A 24,348-nucleotide genomic window follows, 5' to 3' on the forward strand; every position below is an offset into this window, starting at 1 on the left:
TGTGATAAAGCAGCACTATCCATGGCTGGGTATGCCCACGACTCAGCTCATAGGATCAGCAGATATAGTCAGCAGAGGCATTTACTGAGCTTGCACTGACCTCTAGTGACAACTCAGGGGACCGGGGTCTTCAGTCATCAAGGAGTTCAAAGAGCACACGCGGATGCTTGGTGCTGGGCAGTTTACAATCAGCAGGATTGTGCATATGAGCCTCTGGAACTGCCCTGGGGAAACCAGCCTACTGCCTGATCAGCATGTGTCTGCTTGACAGATGATTGCAGTGGGTCTCAGTTGTCCCAAACTCTATACACCTCCCCACTGCATTGCTTGTCCTCCCTCAAGCCCCCAGGGTTGTGATAGTCTTCAGTTCTTCTGCAGTGTTTGTTCTTCCTGTCCATCTCTTTCTCTCTCCTATCCATACATCTGATCTCCCATTTCTTTCTGCTGCTCTGTTTCTGCATGTCATCTGATCTGACATCAGTGCCAGTCCACCCTCTTGGGTAGGTAGTGTCTGTGCTGCTTGCTTCTGGGATGGTCCTGAGGACTTCACTCCTGCCTCTCACCTCTGCCTCTCCCTCCCCACACCCTGGCCTCTTGCAGAGCCTGAAGGCCCTTTCCAGAGCTGGGATGCAAAGTGCAAAGGATCTGGTTTCTTTGCCACAAAGCTGCTTGCTGTGCTGTGTGGTTGGTCATCCTCTGTGTGATGCACATGAAGCAACTCCTGCTTCATAATGCCATTTAGAAACAGAACCCCCTAAAAAAATACATTGAAGGTGTGCTGAGGCTATCTTTTACCTCTGTGAGTCTGTAAACAAAAATTATGAGAGCTTTGGACCCAATCCTCAGAGCTGCTAAACGTGTCCCCAAAATGCTGAGCAACCTCAGCTTTTACAGACATCAGCAGGACTTGCAGACTGTCAGCAGCTCCCAGGGAGCCCTGCATTGCCCAGCAGTATGGGGGAAACCTGCCATGGCTACAATGTCAGGAGCATGTGGAAGCCTCTTTGCCAGCTCCCCACTCCTCATCTCTGCATCCTGACCCCTCTTCTCACAGGTCATGTCTACAGCACCACCTTTACCTTGCTTAGCTAAGCTGTCATGGTGTGTTTGTTCATGGCTTTTATGTGTGGCTTCTGGGCACTAATAATAAGGTACTGCCTGATTCAGTTAATACTCCCCTGTCTCTGAGCCACACATCCCACTACCCTCCCATTGAATTACATCTCAGCACTCTCAGCTCCGTCTTACCATCTCAGCAAAGTCAAAAAAACTCTACAGTGAGCACGTGAATGAAATGGGTTATTCAGGGAATTGCTTCTAGAGGAAGAAATAATCTATGATGCCCCACAAAACTCAGGAAAAAAAAAATCACATCCATCTGTGAACCCCAAAAGCCAGGGTTCTGTCTGCCCGCAGATTTATCTGGAAGGTGGAGACAGGCAGGAGCACCTCTAACACCCCTTCCTTTAGCACCTCTGACTGTGTTATGCTCTCCAAATCATCTGTATGACAGGGATCATATTCATAGGACAGAACTCCACAGCACTGCCTCTTCCCCTGGACTTCACTCCAGGTAGATCTGGCTCTGTTGCCCAAATTCTGACACTGGGATTAGCCTAAGGGACCAGATGAAGCATCTTGGGTTCTTATAAACCTCTGCTGAGGAGCATGCCTCCTGTGCTTGCCTCTGGGAAGAAGCTGGCTGGAGGTCCCTCACCCTATAGATTGGCCCTGTTGGTCCCTGACTAGCCTTGTCCACATGGAAAGCCTGAGAGGGAGTGGAAAGGAGGAAGGCTGCCAGCTACTGCCTTTTGTGCTAGATTGAGCAGAAAGGCAATCAAGCTTCCTAAGCAGTGTAACAGATGTCAAGGTGTATATTTATACCAGAAATCCATGCAATTTGGGTGAGTTGTGCAACATGAGATTTGTCATCGTGCATCAGATCACTGGTGTATCTAATCTAATACCCTGGCACTGACAATGTCGGGAGAGCTGAGCTGGCTCAGCTCAGTGATGATCAGGTACAGTGATGTACCTCGCCAACTGTGCAATGCGGGAACAGAGTGTCTGGGATTAAAATTCCTCCCCAGTTTCTCCAGCAATTGACTGGTACTCTGACTGCTCTTATTATCTGAGCAGGCAGAGCTGCAAATGTAAATAATCACAAGATTAGGCAGCCTTCTAAAGACAACTAGTACAACTCCAGCATACATTCCTGGGCTGCTCTCTGGTCTGGATATGTTTTGAGTGGGATAATATTTCATGCTGATTTCGTCTTGCTTTCCTCTGTTCAATGATTCTTAGACTAATTGCACCTTGGATGCCAGCAGTGGACATTTGCTCCAGTGCTAGAAGTGGCCCATAATTTTTTACACCACTCTTAGCACCGTCTTTTATGCCTCCCGTCATCTCCCCATTGCTTGCACCCTTGGGTTTTTTTTTTTGTTTTGTTATTGGTGGTGGTGGCTTGTTTTAATCTGTCTCCTTTGCTGAAAGGGAATCAAGCCATTCTCCCACTCTGGGTGTGCTGGCAGGCAGCTGCGTCCTGTAATGGTGCTGCTGCCTTTGCATTTGCGGTGCTGTCAACACCCCTTGATCAGCTTGGGAGTCAGTTACTTTGCCTGGCCGGTTTTTGTCTTCTGCCGTTCACAGAGGAGGACTCTCCCCTGAGCTGTCTGCAGAGGCTTTTGCAACACTCACCTGAACACTTACAGATAATTTCAAACCCGTTAATGTGAGCAGTTATTGGACTGCTTCTTCCCAGCCTGCATAGCCTGACTCACGGGTCAGAGCAAGAGTATCTCTTGCTCTTGCCCCCCTGGCTGCCCCTCATTTTTAGCTCTTCCTGTAGTTCTCTGCTCTCCTTACCTTGTAGTGAGTATGGAAATAGCCTTTATCTGTTCCTCCTAGTATGGCTAACAAAATGGTCTGTGCTGTCAAGGACTCCTTATACCAAGCACCTCCTGTTTGGAGATCTTCTGTTTGTGTTCATTCCTTAGGAATTCTCAGAAAAGTCAGGTCTGGCAGGGCTGTCCCTGTGTATGGCCTCTGCTAGCTCCTGGGGTGATTTTAATCAGCACTAGCTTGTGGATCATTTATCTGGTCTGGCTGATTTACTCTAGTAAATTTACCTGAATTGGTCAGTTGTTTGTCTACGAATAATCCCTTCCTCTTTGCACTGTGACCTGCAGAAAAAGGACCAGGGAGGGGGAATCCTTCCTTTGCTCTGCAGTGCAGTCTCAGGCATGGGAATTGTTTTGTTTCTCTGCTTCTCCCCTCACAAAGGGTTCTCATCCAGTGCGAGGACTCTGCTGTGATTTGTCCCTGAGGTAGTTTGGGTCAGTTTTGGTCTTGGCCCTTGTGAGACCTGATCCCTGAAATCCCTGTAATGGCTCTTGCAGGAGTACCATGACTTTCTGTCTCAGAAGTCTGCGTGGCACTGGGTCTGTGTCCTTTCACACTATGTGGAAGATGGTCTTTGAGCAAACTCCTGTCATATGACATGACCAGTAGTGCCATTTGCTCCTATTCTTTTCTGCTTCCTTCTGTTTTGTAATTGATTTGTCTTTGCTGGCATCTGCTTTTCTGTTTGGTGTGTTCTGTCCTGCCAGTGCCTGTTGTAATTCCCTGCTTGCGAGTCCCTAATGTAACAGGACTCATTAGATGGTGGTGGGAGCTACCAGGTGTGGAGGAAAGACTGTCTCATTTGGCATGGGCTATGCTTCAGCCACTGCATTGACTAGAGTTGCCAGATGCCAGAGGACCCAGTGATTTTTCCCAACTGTAGATTAGGGCACAGTTCCTTTAAAAGCCTAAGCATTTTTTCAGGCAAACCAAGCTGCCCAGAGTGTCCAGTAGCCTTTATATCCTTGCTTAGCTGTGAATGACAAGAGTTTGTGGTGAAGCAAAGGTTGCTGGAGACTGTTATTCAAAAACTGAGAGCATTGCAGGTGACCTGTCCTGGGCACCCCAACAAAGTTGGGATTGTTTTATTAGCCTGTAAGGTATCATATTGTCACTTGTGATCTGTGCCATGCTAGAAACACAGCACAGACACCAGCCAAGCAGTGGATGTGCTCCTGCAAAGCTTCCTGGGTAGCATCCCCCAGTATTTCCACCTCAGCCACTAGCTCATGTCTCAGCTGCCAGTATTAGCTTGAAGCCAGAGACGACTCGTCCCCCAGTGCCTGACAGGTCTTTGGTTACCCTGCACCTCTCAGAGTGCCAGGAGGACAGCAGGATTGCTGGGACCTCCTGAGACCGAGACAAGTCTCCACACTTCACACACTGAGCCTTCCCACACTCTCCTGTGTATACGGTCCTTCTCTGGTGAAACTTCAGCTCTTAAAGATTCATGCCATGGTTCTGCCCTCGATTAGCATGTGTCTTAGCTCTCCTGAAGGTGGCTTCATTGATAAAGAAAAATTTCTTACGCAGCTGATTCCCGCTAGGCTTTACGACACCTCACAGCTCACAGAATTGTGCCCCAACTTTGCTGAGACCTGCCTGTGTCCTGGGCTTTGGAGTCTTTTCTCAAGCTCTAGAACTGCTGAGGTGTTTGGCCAGACAAATCTAAGGAGGCAACCACTATACCAAGTCAAGTGACACAGGCAAACACCTCGGTGATTTTGCTTTGGGACTCACTTGTGCCGAGGGTTGGTCTAAGACATAACAAATCCTGCAGCATCTTAGGCACCAGCTTCCACAGAGATGAGACTCTTCTAAGTGTGAATCTCCTGGGTGCAAAGCAAAGCCTGGCTCTAGGACTGAGTGTTACCATTGCTCACACTATCAGCTTGAGGTTGCAGAGAGCCTGAAACAGAAGCTCTGAGAGTTGTTCTGCTTCCTCTTCCCCTCCAAAATGAGAAATCTCATACACTGACAAGAGTACATGATAGTTCTGCATCATTTTTAAGGAGTGACATTTGATTCAGTGGGAACAGCAAATGCTTCTTTTAACAACTGTCTGAAACACAATGAAAAAAACACCAAAGCAAAACTCTTTATAATAAAGGGAATCAGATTTTATTTTTATACCCTCAAAGTTAAAAATATGCATTTCAAAATATTTACAATGACTATATATGAAATAACCTTTGTTAATGAAACAGCAACATACAGTACTAGAATATATCCACCAAACTGATGAAGTCTACATAACAAGAAAATGTAACAGAAAGAGAGAGAGAGAGAGGTAAACAGCCTCCATGTACAATCTGCAGCTGCATGGTTTTTCTTATACTCTCTGCCTTTTAGCTGTGAACGGAGTCACAGAAAGTTTTGACCTCTTGTCCCTTATAAATGCCACTTGTGACTGAGATTCTTCGAACTGACAGAAATCTGTGGGTTGCAGCAGTACCAATGCCTTACTTGCCCATGCCAGTCTCTCACATGGAGACCTTGTATTACAGAGCAGACTCAAAACCTCTCAGCAACCCTGGGAGGTAGGTATAGTTTTGTGGAAGAATTTGGCAGATGGAAAAGCACCAGGTTAGGTGACTGGCCTAAGGTTGTGCAGCAAGGAGCAGAACTCACAAGACCTGCCTGATCTCTCCAAATCTCTCATTAGGGAATACATTTCCTCTACCAACCAGTATCATCTGCCTTTGAGAAGAGTTGTGTTACAAGGTGGGGCTCTCAGTTAATACCATGTCCTGGGTGACAATGTGAGAAAAAAAAACCTACCTACAGATAAGGACTTGTCTCGGTAAAGACCTGGAATGTTGCAGTGCTGTTACCATGTTCTGGAGCTGAACGGAAGATTTTAGTGTAGATACACCCCAAATTATTCCCTCCCTGCATGTGCATCATTGAGAAAGTGCATCCTCTGTAACTAGGACCCCCTGTGTACCTTCACCCCTATGCTTTCTCTCTCTCTCTCTCTCTCTCTCCATCATCCACACCTGTATATTTGCCCTTCCTACCTGAATCTGATTCAACCATGGGAATGTCAAATAGTAAACAGCGCAGCAAAAGATATTGCTGCCTTCTTTCTGTAGATATTATTAATATTAATTTAATCTGATTTCTATTGGGTTGCTTCTCAATTTAATGTCTTTAACTTTCACATATATGCATATATATAAAAAAATGTAACAAAAGGCCCATCCCATTTGTTTCAATGGACAATAAAAGGGGTCATAAGCCTCACTGCCCAACCCACAAGGCACACCAAAAGATAACTGAGAAGGGCTCTAGAAAGGGAAAAAGATGTAGCCCTTGTTTTTGTGGTGCCCTTCAATCATCACTGCTGAGCTTGAAGCTTTGTGAAAGTATGACATAACTTTGCAGAAAAGGAGAACAGCCATCTGAGCCACCTGCAGATTTCCGGTGCAACAGCCCCAGGGGTGCTAGATGACTTGGAGCTGTTTCTACCTCTCTTTGGTGAAGGAGTTTATGAGGATTCTTTGTTAGTGATTTTTCTGTGGTGGTGGCAGTGGTGATGATGGTGGCCATTTCCATCTTTTGCTAGTGGCCCAACAGTTCTCTCAGCAGAGCAATTCTTCCCCATTCCCAGTAGCCAGCCCTCTCCCCTGGACTCTCATCAGCCTTATTTTTTCCTAAGAACAAGGTAGAGGATGCCGATGATGAAACTGAAGCAAAAGCAGATCCAGGCCAATATGAAGCAGTAGCCGTGGTGAGAATTTGTGGTCTCGAACATGTCTGTGAACCGAGCTGTGTAAATGGAGACTCCAATCAGAATGCACAGCCCTGTGGGAAGGAAGGGGGAAAAAGAGAGTTGGAAAACACACAGAAAGCAGCATTACTGCAGGACTTTGGAAGTGCCATTGTCCCCTGAGATCACAATGCATGTCTTGTGCCATACGAGAGGGGGGCTGATGCCCATTAGGCTTATTTACAGAGGCTTTCTTTTGCAGAAGTGATGACATAAGACACTTGGGGCTTGTTCAGTGAGTGCTATGGGGAATAAACCTTTGCTAGGAGGAAATCAGTAATAAGATCTGCAGACAGTTTGGTGCTGCATGTTGAATCCCACGAGCAGTACCTGTTTATTCCCCTGCCCCCCAAAATACTTGAATCCTTTCTGTTGTCTTTCAAAGGTATTTTGTCAAACCCACTGGGGTTTTCTAATGAAAATATGGAAACATTTTGATCATATACAGTAAAAAACAAACCAGCTTTCCAGTTCCTCAGTGCTTTGTTATACCAAAAAAATTGGTCACTTGAAACTCTTAGCTGGTTGACAAGCTCCTCCAATAGCCGTATGTGGAAGATATGTGCGGCTACTTGCGCTTGCAGAGGCGGTGGGACGCATGCAGAGCCATAGCAGAGCGTGAGTACTTACAGCAAACCAGCATGACGGCTCCAGTCACATAGAAACGTTTGCCTTTCTCCAGGGTGAACAGCTGGACAATGAACATGACAAGCGCGATGACGGAGAAAATGATCGCGAGGATCATAAAGGCCTGCATGGCTTTGAGGTAAGCTGTGAACACACCGGGAACAGATTTGAGAAGGTCAGGACTCAGCCTCGGTATTGTGCACCAACGTCCTGCAATTCATCACCGCAGCAAAACTGCGGATGTAACTTACCCTCGTCATCGCTGCTGACTGACAGCTGCTCGCAGGTCCTGTTGCACAGTAGCCAGAGTCCCGATGAGGCCGTTCCGAAGCTGGAAGTACCCACCATCCAAACCTGAAACAGGATGAAGCGGTTTTGTCAAGGGGGAGGGAGGCTTCCTCGCACTTCTGGCCCAGTTGTCAGATGAAAGTGGAAGGGGAGCAACAGCAGCCCAAGTGCCTCGAGGCAGAGAGCTGAGAAAGTCAGCGTGTGCGGACCGCAGAGGAACAACCGAGGCGGGTGGGAGGCGGCGCAGGCTCCCAAAGCCAGGAGCTGCTTGGTCCGGGCAAAACACCCGGGAACCCCGCTCGATCGGGGGAAACGGCTCAGCCCATCCTCTCCCTCTCCCCATGTGAGGCGGCAGGAGGGTGCAGGGGGGCGAGCTGGTGCAAGAGGCCCCCGAAACCTGCCCCACCAGGGTGCGGGGGGCACGGGAACGGGAGACTTGTTGGGCTTTCTTGGAGGAAGAGTGCCTGGGTGCTGCTGGCTCTGGGGTTTGGGAGCAGAGGCTGCCTCTTGTACCACCCTGGCTGCATTTCTGCTCCCTGAGCACACCCGTCACTGCTTCATATTTACTCATGGCCGTGAGCGGGTGTCCCTCACCTGTAGACCTGAGCATCCACCCGCCTGTCTGCCTGCCAGCCGTGTGAAGGGCTGGCTGCCACTGCAGAAGGCAACAGCCATGTCTCATCCAGGGTGGTCGCTACTTACGTTGGCAATGGTGGAGACGAAGAGCATGATGACAGTGGCGATGTGAACCACGAAGATACCAGCCAGTAGCACCAACATCTTGGGTCCTTTTCTGGGTGCTGTTACCGGTACAGAGAGCTCTGGAGGAGAACAAGAACAGAGGGAGGAGGTGAAGGGAAGGGCTGAATCAAAGAATAAGCTTTATTTACATGTGAGAAAACAGGTTGATCTTTAATCCATTCTGGAAGCATGTAGTCACAAAAAAACATTGCTAAAACCTTTGTCAAAATCTGCAAGGGCATTAGTTGCTCATGAGGTTAAAGGAACCAGTTTGGGAGGAGCAGGGGTAGTTAGCTTGGGGGTATTTTAGAAATAGCCTGAGTATATACACAGGTTGCTTAAATTGGTGTCTAGTCATGTAAAGTAAAAATGACATACGCCAGGCATACACTCCAGGAAGAGGAGGTTTTGCCCACAGGATTCACAGAGGTCAGGAAAGATTTTCTCTTCCTGTTCTCCCTTTCCTGTACAGCCTCCTCAAGCTGGTCTGGGACACGGACAAGTGGTGTGGAGTGGAGGACGGTGTGTTCCTGGGTGCATCAGGTGTTGAGCAGCAGTGGAGGGATCTGGGGGGCTACCCCTGCTCAATGGCCCTCTCCACTGTGTGAAGAGAAGAATAACCAGAACAGAAATGCCATTGAGGTGTTCTTGAGCAGAGGAAGATGCTTAGGTTTGCAATGAAAACTGCCTGTTTCCCTTTCAAAGCTTGAGGCATGCAGATCACTTTATTACTGCAATAAGATTCTCTTGTAATGCAAGTTCCTCTTCAGTGTGTTTTGGGTTTTTTTTGCCTCTGCACCCTGCAGGCTTTTACTTTTTGTCAGATTCCCTGTCATTGATGAACACGTGAATGGTAAGGGAGGGGAATGTGCTTTCGATAACTCTCATGACATTGTTCATCAAGGCTGCTGAATTCTCCCCTGAAAAGGTAAAATGCAAGCAACAAATCTAAGCTGTGAGAGGGAGTGCAGACAGTTCACACAGAGTGAGCGAGCATATTTCCCCTCCTTCCAGGCATTTATTAGTAATAGTGCAGTACACCCACAGGAATCAGGCAGAAGAGTTTAGTGGGTCCATTCTGTGGTCAGTGAAAGATGGCTTCCTAAAAAGTTTCACAGGGCTGTGTTGATCTTTTTCTTGCTAGTGCTGGTACTGAAGTGGTAATGAAGAGCAGTATCAAGTATGTAATTAATGTTGGCTGTCAAGTTATTTTGGTCCAGGTGACTCAGGTAAGGTTTGATGTTGTCACCCTTTGCACAGGGTGTGGTAACATTGTCATGGAACAACACAGTTACACTTCATTACATCTTTCACACAAATTGTAACAAAAGGCTTTGTAAGCTCCCATAAATGTGGTTCTTTTTACTCAATGACTCCACCTTCTCCACTCCTGTCTTTCATCTCATTGTGGCCATGTGTAAGAGTGTATTCCTGTAAAGTGCTGCAGCTTCCTTGCACTGCTTTGGACAGTTTCCCAAACCACAGTGGGCAGGCAGACTTCTCCATCAGTGATTCTTTGTCCAGTTCAGCATCAGCTGATGACCAGGAAGAATTCCTTGAGTTCAGGATCTCAAGGAACCAGCTGTGTTAGGGCACTCCTCCCACCCAAACGAGGTCACTCCTTAGAAGGACAGATTAGGTTTGGTGACTGGTCCTGTCTCCTCATCAAGAACTCGTCTGCTGTGAGGTTTCCTTCACCTGGGAGAACTCTCTGGACTTGTTAAGCCCTGGCTTGATGAACATGGGCTGGGCTTGCTTGTCTGTTTTGCGGTGTCCTAGCAAACTCCTCATGCTCTAGGGCTTGATTTGCCTGGATGGCTTGGACACTGTTCCCTCTCTTGTCACAGTACCTCCCTTAGTGCTGACCTTGGAGAAAATACAGCCTTCTTAGGAGCTCCCCTCTGACTGTAGTGACAGTAATTTGTGTGTTCAGCATTGCTAATATCCAGGTTCTCAGTACTATATGCAGGCTACCACATGAACACACCTGACCTGAGCGTTAGACCCTTCCCCTTCTTTCCACTGACTGCAAAAGGAACAAGGGTGTCAAAATGCTAGATGGCAGCTGATACGGACATTGCTGCTATACCTTCAGCTGAGAAACTATTGCTGTTGCCATGACTCAGTGACATGTCTGCAGCAGGTGCCTTGAACAGAGCCTCTGAGTCAAATCTTCTCATCCCTTTGACTGCTTGTCATCCTTTTTTCTGATTACCTTGGTTCTTACAAAAAACTGTAATGAGTGCTCTTGCCATCATAGTGTCTTGGTATGCATACACCAAATTGTGGCAAATTTGCCTGCTCTGAAATTTGCCTCTAATGAACAGTGGCTAAACTTTCTTCTTTCTTAGGTGGATGTATTTTTCCATGGCCTCTTTAAAAATGAATTCAGCAGGTTTTTTACCAATTATTTTTGAGGACCTTCAAAAAAGCCCTGTGTTTGAAAGACCAAAAACCTACTTTTACGACATCTTAAAGGACTAGAACAGTCCTTTTAAATGCATCTTTTGTTTGCATTCAGAAATAAAAATGAGTGATAAATGTTACTTTTCAATGTGAAGAAAAGAACCCATACCCAGAACTTTGACCAATATGCTGAGAAAAAAACCCAGGTCCTTTATTCTCTTTGCTTTTTCTGCCCCGTTCTCGCACTGCTTGAGAGCACTGTTAGTTCAGGTGCTTTCAGTTCTCCTGCTTCCCCAGAACGTCAGCACCTCTCCCCGAATACACATGCTATCAAATGCGAACTCCCCTGGGGGTATGTGCTCACAGCTTAGTTTGATTCTTTGTGAGTTAAAGCACAAGCCTCCCTCTCTATTCATTCGCTTTCCCCTTTCTTCATCTCTGCCTGCCTTTTAAATAAAACGCTAGAGAACAATCCCAAAGGAGCAGTGGGTGAACGAACGAACGGCATTGAAATAGAGTCATTTCTGTCTCTGACGGTACGGCATGGACTTTTCCTCCCATTAGACAGAGAATCTGGCAGATCGTTTGTGACTGACTGGATACTCTTTCCATTTGTTAAATGTGAGACATCTTTCTCCGCTACAGGGTGGGGTCGCATTGCTGGAGCGAGAGGACACTACATGCAAATGCCTGTTCATCCCCCTGCCTACACTGCAGCTGGATTGGGAGCTCCTCAGGCTCTTCTTGCGCTATGAGTCAGTCTTAGCCTTCCTAAAGCTGCCAGTTTTTTCCACTGACTCACCCCAAAGCTCTCAAAACCACAATTATTTAACCCTGCAAGTGTTCAGGACACTGTCAGTTTTAGGACTGCTTCTCAAGAACCAGTCAAACAACCAGGTTGTGAATTCTGTATTGAGCCTCCTGGCACGTCTTCCAGAGGAGACACCCCAGCTAAGCCAAGAAAAACAGAGCTGAGACATGGAGTAGAATGACTACTGAGATAGGACAGGCTGGTGGGGAAGAAGGAGTGAAGGTCATGCACTTGCTGAACAGCCTATGTGAGTCAAGAGAAGATCTAGCACTTATGACAGCGGATTGAGTTTCCTTTTCCTAGGATGATGGATGAAGAGAAAAAACAGGCCACACCAACAGTAACCATGAATAACAATCACCATAGCAGCCTTCAGCACAAAAAAGCCTAGAGATTAACCTGACTGACTCTTATCTCTGTAGAGACTATTTCTCTGACCATGCAGGAGTACACTGGGGAACAACACATAGCTGTGCTGTACTCCATAGTTGAAGTTCAAGCAGGCAAGCACTATCCATTAAAAACTAAGTCTTCTCATGCAGGCAAAGTGTAGCCACCCATATCGCCCCCTTCCCCCCCCCCCCCCCCAAAGTGTTTTGGATCCTTCTATCTGAAGGGCAATCCGGAGAAGTGAGTCCTTGCCCTTGCTGCTTCGAAAGGCATCAGCATGGAATGCAAAGTACCACTTGGAGATACAACAAAGGCCAACAGTGTAGCTCCTCAAATACAGGGAGTAGATTATTCAAGAGAGTAAACCAGACTAGGTAGTGGTCCTTTGCTTCTGGCAGAAAGTGCACTGCGGTCAAAAGAGTAGAGGGGAAGTGTACAGGATGTTTTTGCAGGAATGATCAGGTTGTTTGGGGTGAAAAAGCAGAGCACTCTCAACTTAATCTGACATGTTTCAGATCTGCAGTGTTCCTAAGTGATGTAGCTCATGTGACTTCCATTCCCATTCTCCTCTCTGAACTGAGGTTCCTGCTTGGGACTGCATCTCCAGGGTGGGTTGGTGAGGTGTCCTGTGAGCGATGCTGGCTGAGGGGAGAACTCAGCCAACAGCCTATATCAGCCTGTAGTGTCTGGGGAGCAGAAAGCACCTAAATCACACTGCCTGTGAGGACCGTAGTGACTTTAAAACTCAGTTTTTCAGCTGAAGTCCCATGGGTTTGATACATTCAGCTTCTCAACAATGGAAGGATGGCATTTTTGGGAAAAAGCTAATGCTTTTGGCCAGAATGACAACAAAAAACTCTATAGATCGAAAGCAACTGAGATAAAAGAAATTTTGCCTTCGCCAGCTGCCACCACAGAACATAAGGAATGTAACAGTAAGTCAGACCAGTGGTCTGTCTCACCCAGTATGCTGTCTCTGATGGCAGCAGTAGGAGGTCCAATATCTAGAGAAAGCACAGGAACCTGGCCACTGTCTGAGGTGGCACAAGGTCACATCAGGAATACTGGTAGTTCAAATCAGGGCCAAGGCCACTTGGAAAGGAAGGGGAAAACTGGAGACGATGGGACAGAAAATAAAAACTGTTTGATGTTTGAGACAGTCACAAACTCCCACCTCTGTCACTGGTGCATTCCTCAGTGCAAAGCCAACATACAAATAGCAACACTGACATGATGCTACCAGTAAGAGAAGCCTCAGGATGGGATAAAACCTTCTGCAGAATTTGTGTATCAGCCTTTTGACTGAGTTGAGGCCCTGACTGCATCTTAGCCCTGCTACAGCTGCAGACCTTGTCACTGTGTGCGATACAAGCATGGGTCCTCATCATGCCCAGGGTCATTTGGCAGGATGCAAAAGATGTGAAGATCTCTGTGATATTCTGGTGGTATGGTGATTCTGGACCCATCACATTGTTACTAGAAAGCTCATGGCAACTTTAAACAACTACAGGGAAGGATTTTTTGCTTTCACCCTTGCTCTGTTTCTTGCTTCACACCCAACTGAATCCAGAGTCCTTGCTGACTTCAGACTTTTATAACCACTGTACACCAGCACTGCTGTTGACAACTTGGTTTTGACAGACTGGCCTGACTCAATTTACAAGTCAGATGCTTTTTATAGATATGTGGATGAGTAGGCTGGTGCCTCTGGAAAGAGATTTCATATGTGTGGGAAGAGGGTTGGGCAGGAGGTGTGCGTGGGCACATGGAGACCTTTGGAGCCTCTGGTTTATGGCACTGAGAAGATTTGTGCGTGCATGGGTGGTGGCTGTGGTGACCACAAGGCTGTAAAAGTAGCAGATGAATGTCAAACTAAAGGAAAGCTTAGAGCAGCCTGAGGGACTACAACTGAAAATAAGCTGAAGTAAATAGAAGATTTTCTCTGGTTCTTGGGAAGCATTTCCTACTGGTATGGTCTCCAAGGGATCAGGGGAATTGCCTTCCCAGGGGAGAGGTAAAGCCCCAGCATGTGAATAATTTCTTGTGGGAGCAAAGTCCTCAAGAATCCACCCTTGGTAATGAACCTCCACTAGCTGAGCGATGCAAGGGGGATTCACAAGATGACACACAAGGGTTTTCCAGCTCTCATGCTCGTGATTCATCTGAGAGTGGGGAAACATCAGAGCTCCTAGGGCAGACACTGAGAAATTGGCATTTTCTCCAGAAGAAACCACCCTGGAGCGTTCAGCCATGTGACAACATCAACAGAAACTCCAAAGCTGGCTTGGTAGTAGGAAGGGGAAGAGACAGCTGCCTGGGGCCTGGCAGGCAGCCAGCAGCTGCTGCTGGAGGAACACACTGTCACTCCTCACACTAGACATGCCAAGGAAGGGCTGGGACTGATGGGCAGTGAGTAAGAGGGAGGGGTGGGGAAGGGGACCTCAGAGCTAGTGGAAGCACAGGAGTGTTCCTTTGCACCTTTGGGGGTGCAATGGGGAGCACTTTCACCCATTAGCATGTTGGATAGTCCCTGAGTGGGTTAGTTAGACGCGGGAGTTGCTGGGACTTGCAGGCGTTCAGACAAGATGCCGCGATATACGAGAAACATTTGTGGGAGGACTGACGGTCTGGGCGATGACGTGGCGTGTGTAGGGGTGTGCATCTGCAGCTCTGCGTGGAACCCTCTATGAATGGGAGTGTGCATCTGTGGTTTCCCCACGAACAGCGCTGAACCACGTGCGTGAGTGTGTCTATCTGCGTGCGTGCGTGCGTGCTCATACACGGCTTCCTTATGGGTGCATGTATCTATCTGTGTGACTTCAACACTGATAGTGCCCACGTAGGAGAAACCATCTGACAGCTCTGACAGGAAAGTTCAGGTTACAACGTGGTGTGAGCAAAAGTGCACAGATCATTTCTGGTGGGACTTCTGTTTTCCTCCTGTCAACAGCCTTTAGATAGAGGTGGAAGGTCCATGGAGCCCACATCAGCTGTGCTTTTGGCTGCATTTTTTAAATTAAAACTGCAATTCTCTGATTTACATAGAGAGTTTTGTAAAGATCTTCCCTCTTTTTTTCAAGGGAGGGTAACTGAAAAAGAAATGGCTCCTTAGCAGATAGCGTCCCTCTTTCTCAAGACTGCAAAACCTCTGAATATGCCAGTACACCCTGACTGACACCGAGGTCGGTGCAAATTCGGCACCTAAAAAGTCTGACCTTTTGGCTCAGTCTGCCTCGAGGGTGTCCTTCTTCATGCAAGCCAGCTTGAAAAAGACTGTGCAGGATTAAATTGCAAAATTCTGTGATAGCTCTTTCTTTCAACCCAGAGTACACGAGTGATGGACTGGGGGGAACAGGAATGTGCGTATAAAGTGGAGGCAAGAGGATGCTATGAGTATAAAGCAGAAGCAAGAGGATGCTGTGCATCCTGGAGATGGTCAGTGCTCTGTGCAGAGTGGGGTGAGGTAAAATGCCCCATCTGGTTTCAAGAGGGCTGCTTACACCTGTGATTAGTATGAGCTGGCAGAACTAGGGTCATTCTAGCTCTTGTTACATGTGGAAATGGCTTTCCACAAGGCATCAGGAACTCCCCTTGTCAGAGCACAACACACTGGGCTGGCTGCAGCCGCTGGAAGCTAGCAGGCAGGGTGGCTTAGCTGTGTCCGTCTCAGAGCCCAGCTTTCCTTCCCCCTGACCAGCCTTCTCCCAGTTCTGAGCATTTTCCAGCTCTCCCTTCTTGCTCCCATGGCTCTTACTGTCCTTTCCAGAGGCTTGCTGGGGCCCACAGGTGAGAAGTCCCTCGCAGGAACGAGAAGAACGTGGACTCTGGACCCAGTCATGGCAGCTGCTTTCACAGCTCTCCGCCTTGAGCAGACTCTGCCCTGTGAGGGCAAAAGGACACCGAAGGCCCTCGCCCCGGATTTCCTCTAATCCAAACGTGTTGCCAGGTGGGCCCACATCACAAGAGCTAAGCCTTTGGCAGGGGTCACTGCTCACCTGCAGCCAGCCACTCTAGTGCTCACAGTTCATTGCATTTTTCTGCATGGCTGGGGATGACCTAGCCCAGGACCCATCCTTGGGCTCATTGTGGGTGTCTCCCCATGCCTGCGGTATAGACTGGCTTTCACAGGGGAAAGGGGATAGATCTTAATTGTGAGCGTGGCGAACCGGTCACTCGCTTGGGCAACGTGGGTTCTGGAGCAGAGTTGTCCTAACCCATCCCTCCCTACCATGACAAGGCATGGGCTATGTTTGGTCTTTCTCAGAGAGCGGCTTCCATGTACTCTCTGCCCTGCTGCAAACAGTTCAGGACGAGGAGGGTGTGTGGAGCTGCAAATTTGTCCAGGGTTTCCTTTGTTCATTGTCCAGCTGTTCTAACTCAGGAGGTACTTTCCAAAACTCTCCCAACGGAGTTTAAAGAAATCATGCTGCAGATTGCAGCCCCAGATGTGCTGCTTTGCTGCCCTCCCTGTAGCGTAACAGCAGAACGCAGTTTAAGAAAGGAGGCACTCTAAATTGATATGGGGAACTGCTGCTGGACCATGTGTCATACTGTGGGACTGGCTCTGACAGATGATCTGTATAATCGCATTTGAGCTGGTGCTTCAGCACGTTTATTCAGGGCCAGTATTACAGCACCGTGGCTACCAGTTAGTTATCAGCCCTTGCAGGGGCTGTCGAAAGAGCAGGGCCATGGAGAAGAGCCTCCATTTCTGTGCACGCTACTTTGCCTCAGCAGAAAAGACTCATGAAGTATTAAGCATCCACCTTCATATGGGGAGATAGGAAATCCCCTTCCTTGCCCCCTCGTTTGGAGACGTAAAAGAGTATCTCTGGGACTCTTACTTCTCCCTGCGTTGAGGGAAGGGTAAATAAATCTCATATTTTAGTTCTTTTTCACTACTTTTTTTACAGGCGAACAGGAGGAAGGAAAAAAATAAAGAGTGCCACACCCTGCAGCCTGCCCTGTGTTGTGTCGGGTGACAGTGCTGTCACCTCCCGGTTGAAGTGTACAGGCATAGGAGCCCATTGACATAAAGGGGGTCTAGTAGTGCTGTTTCTTGCCTTGTGGAGCACTTGAGCATCTGAGGGCAGATGCCAGCCTGGCATCAGGTGCCTCCCCCTTCACCATTGGCTGTAGCCCTCAGTGGAAAGCACTCATCCAGCAGCCAAAGGGAACTGGGGGAGTAAGCAAGTGGAAGGGGTGTTGCGGCTGCTGCATAGGGTTGATGGGGCCTGTGAAGCCCCGTGGAAGTGGGCAGGGATAAGGAAGCAGGCTGTATCCCACCACTTCTCCTGCTTTCGCTCTGAGGAAGCTCAAGCAGGCACAGGCTGAGTGCCATATGCCAGCCTTGCAGCTGGGAGTGTGATAAATAGAGAAGCGTTCGTTCGTGCTTGCAGCAAATCTCCCCCATCTCATTATAACCAAGGCCCTGAGGCTGGTCTTTTACAAAAAAAAAACCACAAAACGCTGGCAATTATCAGCAGATCTCCCAGAACTGTTTCCAAATACAATCTCTGCTCCACCCCAGGCCACCAAGCAGTAACTCCTGCATGCACTTGCATTGCTCGCACACTGCAAAATTCAAAGACCACTGGCTAGGCCAGCAGGGCCGGTTTTCCAAGCCCAGGGCTCTCTGTCCTCAGCAGGATACTGGGGAGCACTAGCAACCCTGCAGCTCTGAGGCATCCACTCCAAAACGGTGTTTCTCCACAGGATCCCAAGTCCCTCCTCCATTAATGTGTCCTTGGGTGTGGCTCGGCTCCATCTCTCTCAGATGTCTACCTCGGGATGGCACGTGCCATGTGGAGATGCCCAGCTCTCACAGGAGGGTAGCCTGGATGAATGGCTCAGACTGTCTGCCACGTGTTTGAATGGTTAGTCATCGCTGGGGGGGCTTCTGCAGGAGCCTGCTGGGAGGAGCTCCCTAGGTGGGTGTGCAGTGCCTCGCATGAAGGAGCTGTGTTTCAGGGTGTGCTTCCAGGCTTTCCATTGTTAGTGATTGCAGGATACCTCAAGTTTTGATGCTTTTGCTATGCTGATCCTCAAGGGAGCAAATAGAAATAAGCTGCCTTTAAGCACATGCTCTCTCAGTTCACAGTCCCCAGGTTTGGCAGCTGTGTGAGGTGGGCTGGGTAGAAGCGTTTCGACTGACTTACTTAAACCCCTGTTATCATAGGAACAATAGCTAAAAGGCTCCAACTATTCACACTCTTCTTGCCAGCTCCCTCTTGTGTGTTTGCTCAGAAAAGAATCCCACTCTGTCCAGAAATGTCAAGTGGGCTGTTCCTGGGCAAAGCTGCTCTCAGAGGTGCCTTGAGAAATTCAAAGCTTTTGAGTGAAAGGTGCTCTGTGGCCACAGCTTTTTTTTTTTTTGTGCAAATTGTTTTCATTTTTAATAGTGGTAAATGACAACTTCCAAAACCGCTTTCTACCCAGACCGATTGCTGACTGCCCTGGAAACACTGCCTCAGTCAGCTTCCCTACCTCCCAAACACATCTGTTTCTTAGGCAGGAGGCACCCCTGCATGACCAAGCTGCAAGCAATGAGGCCAGAGGGAACCTTAAAATTCACAAAATCCAGTCTGCTGCCACAAGGTTAAGGTCAGCTCAGCTTCTTGGCCACTCATATAGTAACTTTCCGCTGAGCCCCAGCCATTCCCGGCAGGACTGGGCTAAATACTGTTTCAGTCTCTCTCAGACCCACGAAACTGTGCAGGGGCATGCTGGGTTCCTGCAACAGGAACCAAAGCCTGGTGCCAACAAACTGGCTTTGCTGCGCTCCCTTTTTCAGACATCAAAAATAGTTCAGGGATTTGACCACAGAGTACAAAACACAGCAGACAGATGAAGTGAGAGAACTGGTGAAGAAGGGGAGGGAGGGGGAGGTTGCATGGAAAAATGCAGGTTAATAGGGAAAAGTGCCAGTTTCTGCAATCCTGCACTTCCCATCAGTGCCTCCCCTCACCACACCCCATCATGCAGCCTGTGGTGCTCTTAGCAATTCCACCCGCTCCCTCACTTTGCTTCTCAGTGCTCCCCACTCCAGGGTCTGTGCTGCCAAGAAAGGCATAGCATGCATTTCTACCCATTGTGTGGCTTTGCTTAAGAACTGAGGCTTGCCTTCAGCCTCAGAAGCCGGGACCCCAACAGAAAAAGAGAACTCCTCCCCATTGTACCCCAAAGTCTGTGTCTTTAGTGCCTCTCAGACTTCACTCGGAATGATCATTGTTGCTTTAAATTAAAGCTTGGCAAACTACTGATGGAGGGGAGAGAGACACACAGAAAAATGAGAGCGAGAGCCAGAAACATTGAAAAAGCAGCCCTAATTTCAAGCAAGCCTTTTCCCACGTTTGTAAACAATGCCACTCCAAAAGCGTGTGGCAGCTCCTACACCAGGGCTGGCCGAGGTTGGGCTCCCCATGCCTGCGCCCTGGCTGCACATGCCCTGGAGGTGAGAATAACATTGCTGCTGCCAGTGCTCTACAGTTGCAACCGGGGCACCTTGCAGTGTCGCTTTGCCCCGTAACGCAGCTAGATTTCAAAGCAAATGTTGAAAGGTTAAGGTGCATCCCGAAGCCAGCTCGCGTGCCAAGTTGAAGAGAAGTGGCGGAGCAGAGGAGAAAAGCAGGCTGGAACTGCTAGGCGAGAGGAGCAGCCGCCAGTGAGGGAGAAAAGTTGTTGAGGATTTTCGAGAGCAGCTCTTACCGTGTGGACTGGGGCTGGTCCTGGCACCTGTGGGAGCAGAAGCGTGCTGAGCGGCAGTGCTGATGTCCTGGAGCGCGGAGCTGTAGTGAAGGGGAGTGACCTGGTCGTGGCTTAAGTTTCCTCTGGTAGTGCGGGGAGGGTGGTGGCCTTCCACTCTGTTTTAAAGGAGCTACTATGAATCAGTCTGCCTTTAAAGAGAGGGAGAAGGAAAAAAAAAAATAATTAATGAGCTACGCCCTGCTTTGTTGGCAAGAGTCAAGAGCCGCTGGGAGGAAACCAGCGATTCAAAGAAATCTGTGGAGGGCTGTGTCTGACTCAGTGTGCAGTGCAGTACAGAAACCACAGCCTGGAAAAACGACTGACGCTGATCCAGCTGAGTAATAGAGGCCCACAACAGCATCTGTTTATAAAACTGAACTTCTGGTTGTCATAAAAAAAAAAAAAAAGTATAGTTACAAATGTGGCAACGGGACTTCAACAATACAATCACTCAAACAAACAGCCGGTTGGCAGGGGGAATGGTGAGGCTGAGTGAGTCACCGCATCCCCTCCCCGTGCTGCACAGAGAGAAGTCGCAGAGGCTCGCCTGGCGGGGCAGGGGAATGAATGCAATTTGGACCACTGGGGTTGGCATGGACAGGACTTTTTGGGCATATATACCAAGGAGCAGAGATGCTCAATAGGCAGCTCTGGCCTGGTGTTGACTCTGGAGCAAGCTGACCAGTGGGTGGTGGTTTTCCCCCGCGGAGAGAGAGCAGGCAAGAAAGATTAAACAAGGAGTTTGTCATTCACAGTTTTCTGAGGTCAACATTTATTGTCATCTTAAAGACCTCTAAAAATAGATCCTTTACATTTGCAAAGAATTAACTGGTGTAGTTGTCTTTTGCCTGCTACAGGCAAGACTGAGTGACGATGTGCTTGAGATGCAGGTGAAGGGGGAAGAAGTTTGTCAGAAAACATCTGGCTTAAAAAGTGATCCATATTTTGACAGAGCTGGTGATCTGCTACTGCAAGGAATCAAGCCTGCCTTTGCAGAGGCCCAGAAAGAGATAAGCAGATACTGATAAAATACCTGGCAAAGGCTTTTCCCACTTTAATGAGGAGAACACTGGATTGCCTTTTTTGAAAGACAAAGCTGATGCTCTTTGAAGTCTATACAGATTAAAAGACCTTGCTGTTTTTCAGATTATTCCTTCTCTCTGGTGTTATTGATATCTATCTGGTCTGATTTTAGACTATAGCAACCTGCTTAAAAAGCAGACTCTGTGGACCAGAGTTCAGCTGTGGTGGAGCATCCTCTGGCCCAGACCTGTTCACAAGTCACTGCCAGAGGGCAACTGCCTGCACACTCACAGAATCGCTCATTTGAGACCCAGCAGCCAAAACACCTGTGTCTAAAACACACTCACGTGGGGCAACGACTGTGGAGCCCCCTAACAAGTTGAGTACAAAGTGACCCGTGACTGGCAAAGCATGGTTTGTCCAGAAAGAGCAAGCTTGTTTTGTAGAGATTGCTCTCTAGCCTGGGAGGCTGTGTCAGGCACTGGCCAACATCAGACACTTCGCAGCGAGGCAGCAGGGTTCTGCAGCGTCAGCTTGCCCACGGGACCATTGCTTCCTAGCTCTCCATCTGGAAATGCTGGTGCCCAGCCAGCAGAGTAAAGAAAAGCAACAGGACAGGCCACACAGGCTGTGACTGTGGCCCTGGAGGAGCACTGGTACCCTGCCAGCAGTTGGCTTCATCCCTGTTGCTATACCTGTCAAGCCAGGTGTGTGTGGGGGTAACAGCAAGTGTCAAGCAAACAAAGGTGCCAATAGCTGCTCCTGTTTGGGAGCAATCCTGCATGTAGGTAAGATGATGGTTTAAGCAAGTGAAGGCAGGTGATCTAAGCAGGTGATGTCAGGGTACGATGAGGTCAGCTTCCACTGAACAGACTGGTAACTCTTCGGGATATTTCCACCTTGCATCTGGACAAGGAGACAGGGTAGAGGTAACCTTACAAATAGGTTAAGGTAGGAGAATATTTCAAGTTTATAGTATTTGCTGCTTTTTCTGTGTAGCCGTTTGTCTGTGGATGAAGCATTAGCTCAATAAGCCTTTATGTGTGTGTGACAGAAAACCAGCCCTATCCACCCATCTAGAGAAGAGGCTGGTCTTTCTGTGTGCCTCCAGCAACTTCTCCCTTTAGGGTGTGTGGTTTTCACAAGGCTGGTTGCAATAGAAAACACATGACGTGAAAAGTCTCATCATGGGATCAAAAATCTAAAGCATGCTGCCAGTTTGACACAGTAAGTTTGAATTGCCTAAGATCCCCACATCATAATCCATGGTGTCCCTTGACCTAAGCATCTCTCATTTCACAGACTTTTTCTGAATGCCTGCACACGACTAATAGGAGATGGTCAGGATAAAGCCATGAGAATTTAAGATGTGGGAATCTGGATTGGCATTTCCATGGGCAATGAGAGGGTGAAGCTTTCCCATGCGTGCCATGCTTTTGCTGAAGCTCTTCCCAAACATGCAGCTTTCTGCTGCTGTGTGTCTGCTCGTTTTGCTATGCCCCACACTTTTGCAGACATCACTGCTGTGTGTGAACAGTAGCCCTTGGTGTAACAAGATGAGCATCCGCAGTGACATTAGATAAGACAGGAAAACATTAAGTTTCACAAGCTCAGATCAAAGGAGGAATGGATGATGAGGAGTGGGAGACGAAGTGTGGAGTTAGGGGGGGGGAGGCATGGTCAGGCTCAGCTGGAAGCATCCAGAACAGATTGTTTCTAGAGAGGGGGGTGCCAGGGGAAATAGGCCATGGTCTCCCTGCACTTTCTTCACATGCCAGAATCTATGCCTGGGAGAGGTCTGTAGCTGAGTTCCCATGTTCTCTGCGGTGCCTTCAAGTGCAGATTCAACAAGAATTCAACATATGCTATTTGGATATGCTTTTCTGGATAACTATCTGCAAACATACACTGCGTACTAAGTCCCCCAGTCTAAACAGCATGTCTTTCCACCTAAAGATACTTAAAGTCTTTCCTCTCACTTATATAGGCTATTTACTCTGTGCAACATTGTTCTGGCTGGTTGCAGGACAAGTGGAAGTGATATGCTACACAACGTTTTCTACTTCTCCGCTTGTCATAACATGGAGAAGGTGGGGTTGAGCCTGAGCTAATGTGTGGGTTTAAAAAAATAGAAACTATCAAGTTTCATACTTCTCTGTAGTGGTGTAACTGATGTGTTTGTGTGTGTATCCTGGGGTTATCCATGTGATACAGTAATTTGCAGAGACTTATGATACATATCAGAGCCATATGATAAACTGCATTTGTCACGCATGACCCTGCAGGGTTTCAAATGGGAGCATTCATCTCCTGGAGAAGAAAAGGCAATGGTTCCCCTATTTATAGCTTCACTTAGTTCTGAGGAAGCAGATATTGGAAGTCACACCTTTATGGTTTTAGTCATTTCTCTAATGTGTCTTGTCATGTTCCTGTCCCCCCAAGGACTGCTAAACTTCCAGTACGTAGGGAAGCTGACTTTTTACAAGCTCAGTTGCAGTCAACACTGAGCACTGCAGTCAACACTAGCTCTTCTTGTGCACAGTCTGTTTTCTGTTTGGGATTTTTTTTTGGTGGCAGGGATGATCTCTGGCCCGAGTACCTTGGTAAACTGTGTGAGAAATAAAACCTAGAGAAATACCTGCATGTGATTTTTCCAAAATCAGTTAGGACTGTCAGGCTGACTGACCTTTTGAAAGTGGGTGACAGGTACTTAGTTGAAAATGCCCTGCGTTTATAGTATTTGTGTAGAAATGGTTTCTCACCAAGCTTTAACAGACAAGAATTTTAATAGTTCCCTCCAGGACTTGAGTATTGTGAGTGGGGTCTATGCAAGAATTCATTCCCTGCATCCCACCTACCACATCAGGGAAGGCCCAAATCTTTCCTTATTTCTCAACAGGAATGAAAAAATGAATATGAGTATGACATAAGAAGACCATTCCTACCATAATTTGCATAGTGATTCGAATTAATTTTTGTCTTACCTTGTGAAACAGGCCTTATGCTGGAAGGGAGGTGAGGATGATCATGATTCCTCTGTGAGCAGGTGGACTGGCATCTGACACTGTCTTAGAGTACTGACATTCACATTGTGGTCTCTGCAGCAGATTTGGAGATTCTGCCAGACTGGGTAAATGACAATCCATTCACAACTGGCTGAGGGGTTGGGACTAGTTCTCAGCGGGTCAGTTAGCCCAGAAGTGCCTTGCCTTCCCAGGTGCTCTTTGGTGGGCTGATTGTGATCCTCAGGCTGAGGTTCTGAACACCTGGAGGAGGCAGCATGAGCTGGCTCGTGCTGAGATTAGAGACCTGAACCTGGGAAAACATACATAACTTTCTTCCATGCTCTGGAGCAAAAGAGGGTGTGGTGAGATGAGCGCCATCTGAAAAGAGGTCTTCCCCTGCTTTTATGAGAGTCGGGGAACTGCACTCCCCATCTCATTTTTCCATACTTTAACCTCTACCTCAGCCTCTTCCTTTTTTCCATTGGAAATAGCACAGCTGAAGACATTTGCCTGTAATGTGCAAATAGTACCTCTGCCTTGGCAGACCTATCTGAGCTGTCACTTTCCCTGAGAACCTCTCCCATTCCACATCAAAGAGATAGTGGCTGGTGGTATTTTCCACGTGCACATGAAGG

At 48.0% G+C, this 24,348-nt stretch overlaps 1 protein-coding gene across 1 annotated transcript; it reads right to left on the bottom strand.

Annotated features, from left to right (window-relative positions):
• Nucleotides 1-5,043: 5,043 nt before the first annotated feature.
• On the bottom strand, nt 5,044-19,792 carry EMP1 (epithelial membrane protein 1). Its single transcript, XM_009934998.2, has 5 exons — nt 19,647-19,792; nt 8,294-8,412; nt 7,555-7,657; nt 7,307-7,447; nt 5,044-6,711 (listed from the first exon to the last, which is right to left on the bottom strand). The coding sequence occupies exons 2-5, from the start codon at nt 8,369-8,371 to the stop codon at nt 6,551-6,553; spliced, it is 483 nt and encodes a 160-aa protein (XP_009933300.1). The 5' UTR covers nt 8,372-8,412; nt 19,647-19,792; the 3' UTR covers nt 5,044-6,550.
• Nucleotides 19,793-24,348: the final 4,556 nt, after the last annotated feature.

Source organism: Opisthocomus hoazin, chromosome 8, assembly GCF_030867145.1.
Source record: "Opisthocomus hoazin isolate bOpiHoa1 chromosome 8, bOpiHoa1.hap1, whole genome shotgun sequence".
Taxonomy (NCBI): domain Eukaryota; kingdom Metazoa; phylum Chordata; class Aves; order Opisthocomiformes; family Opisthocomidae; genus Opisthocomus; species Opisthocomus hoazin.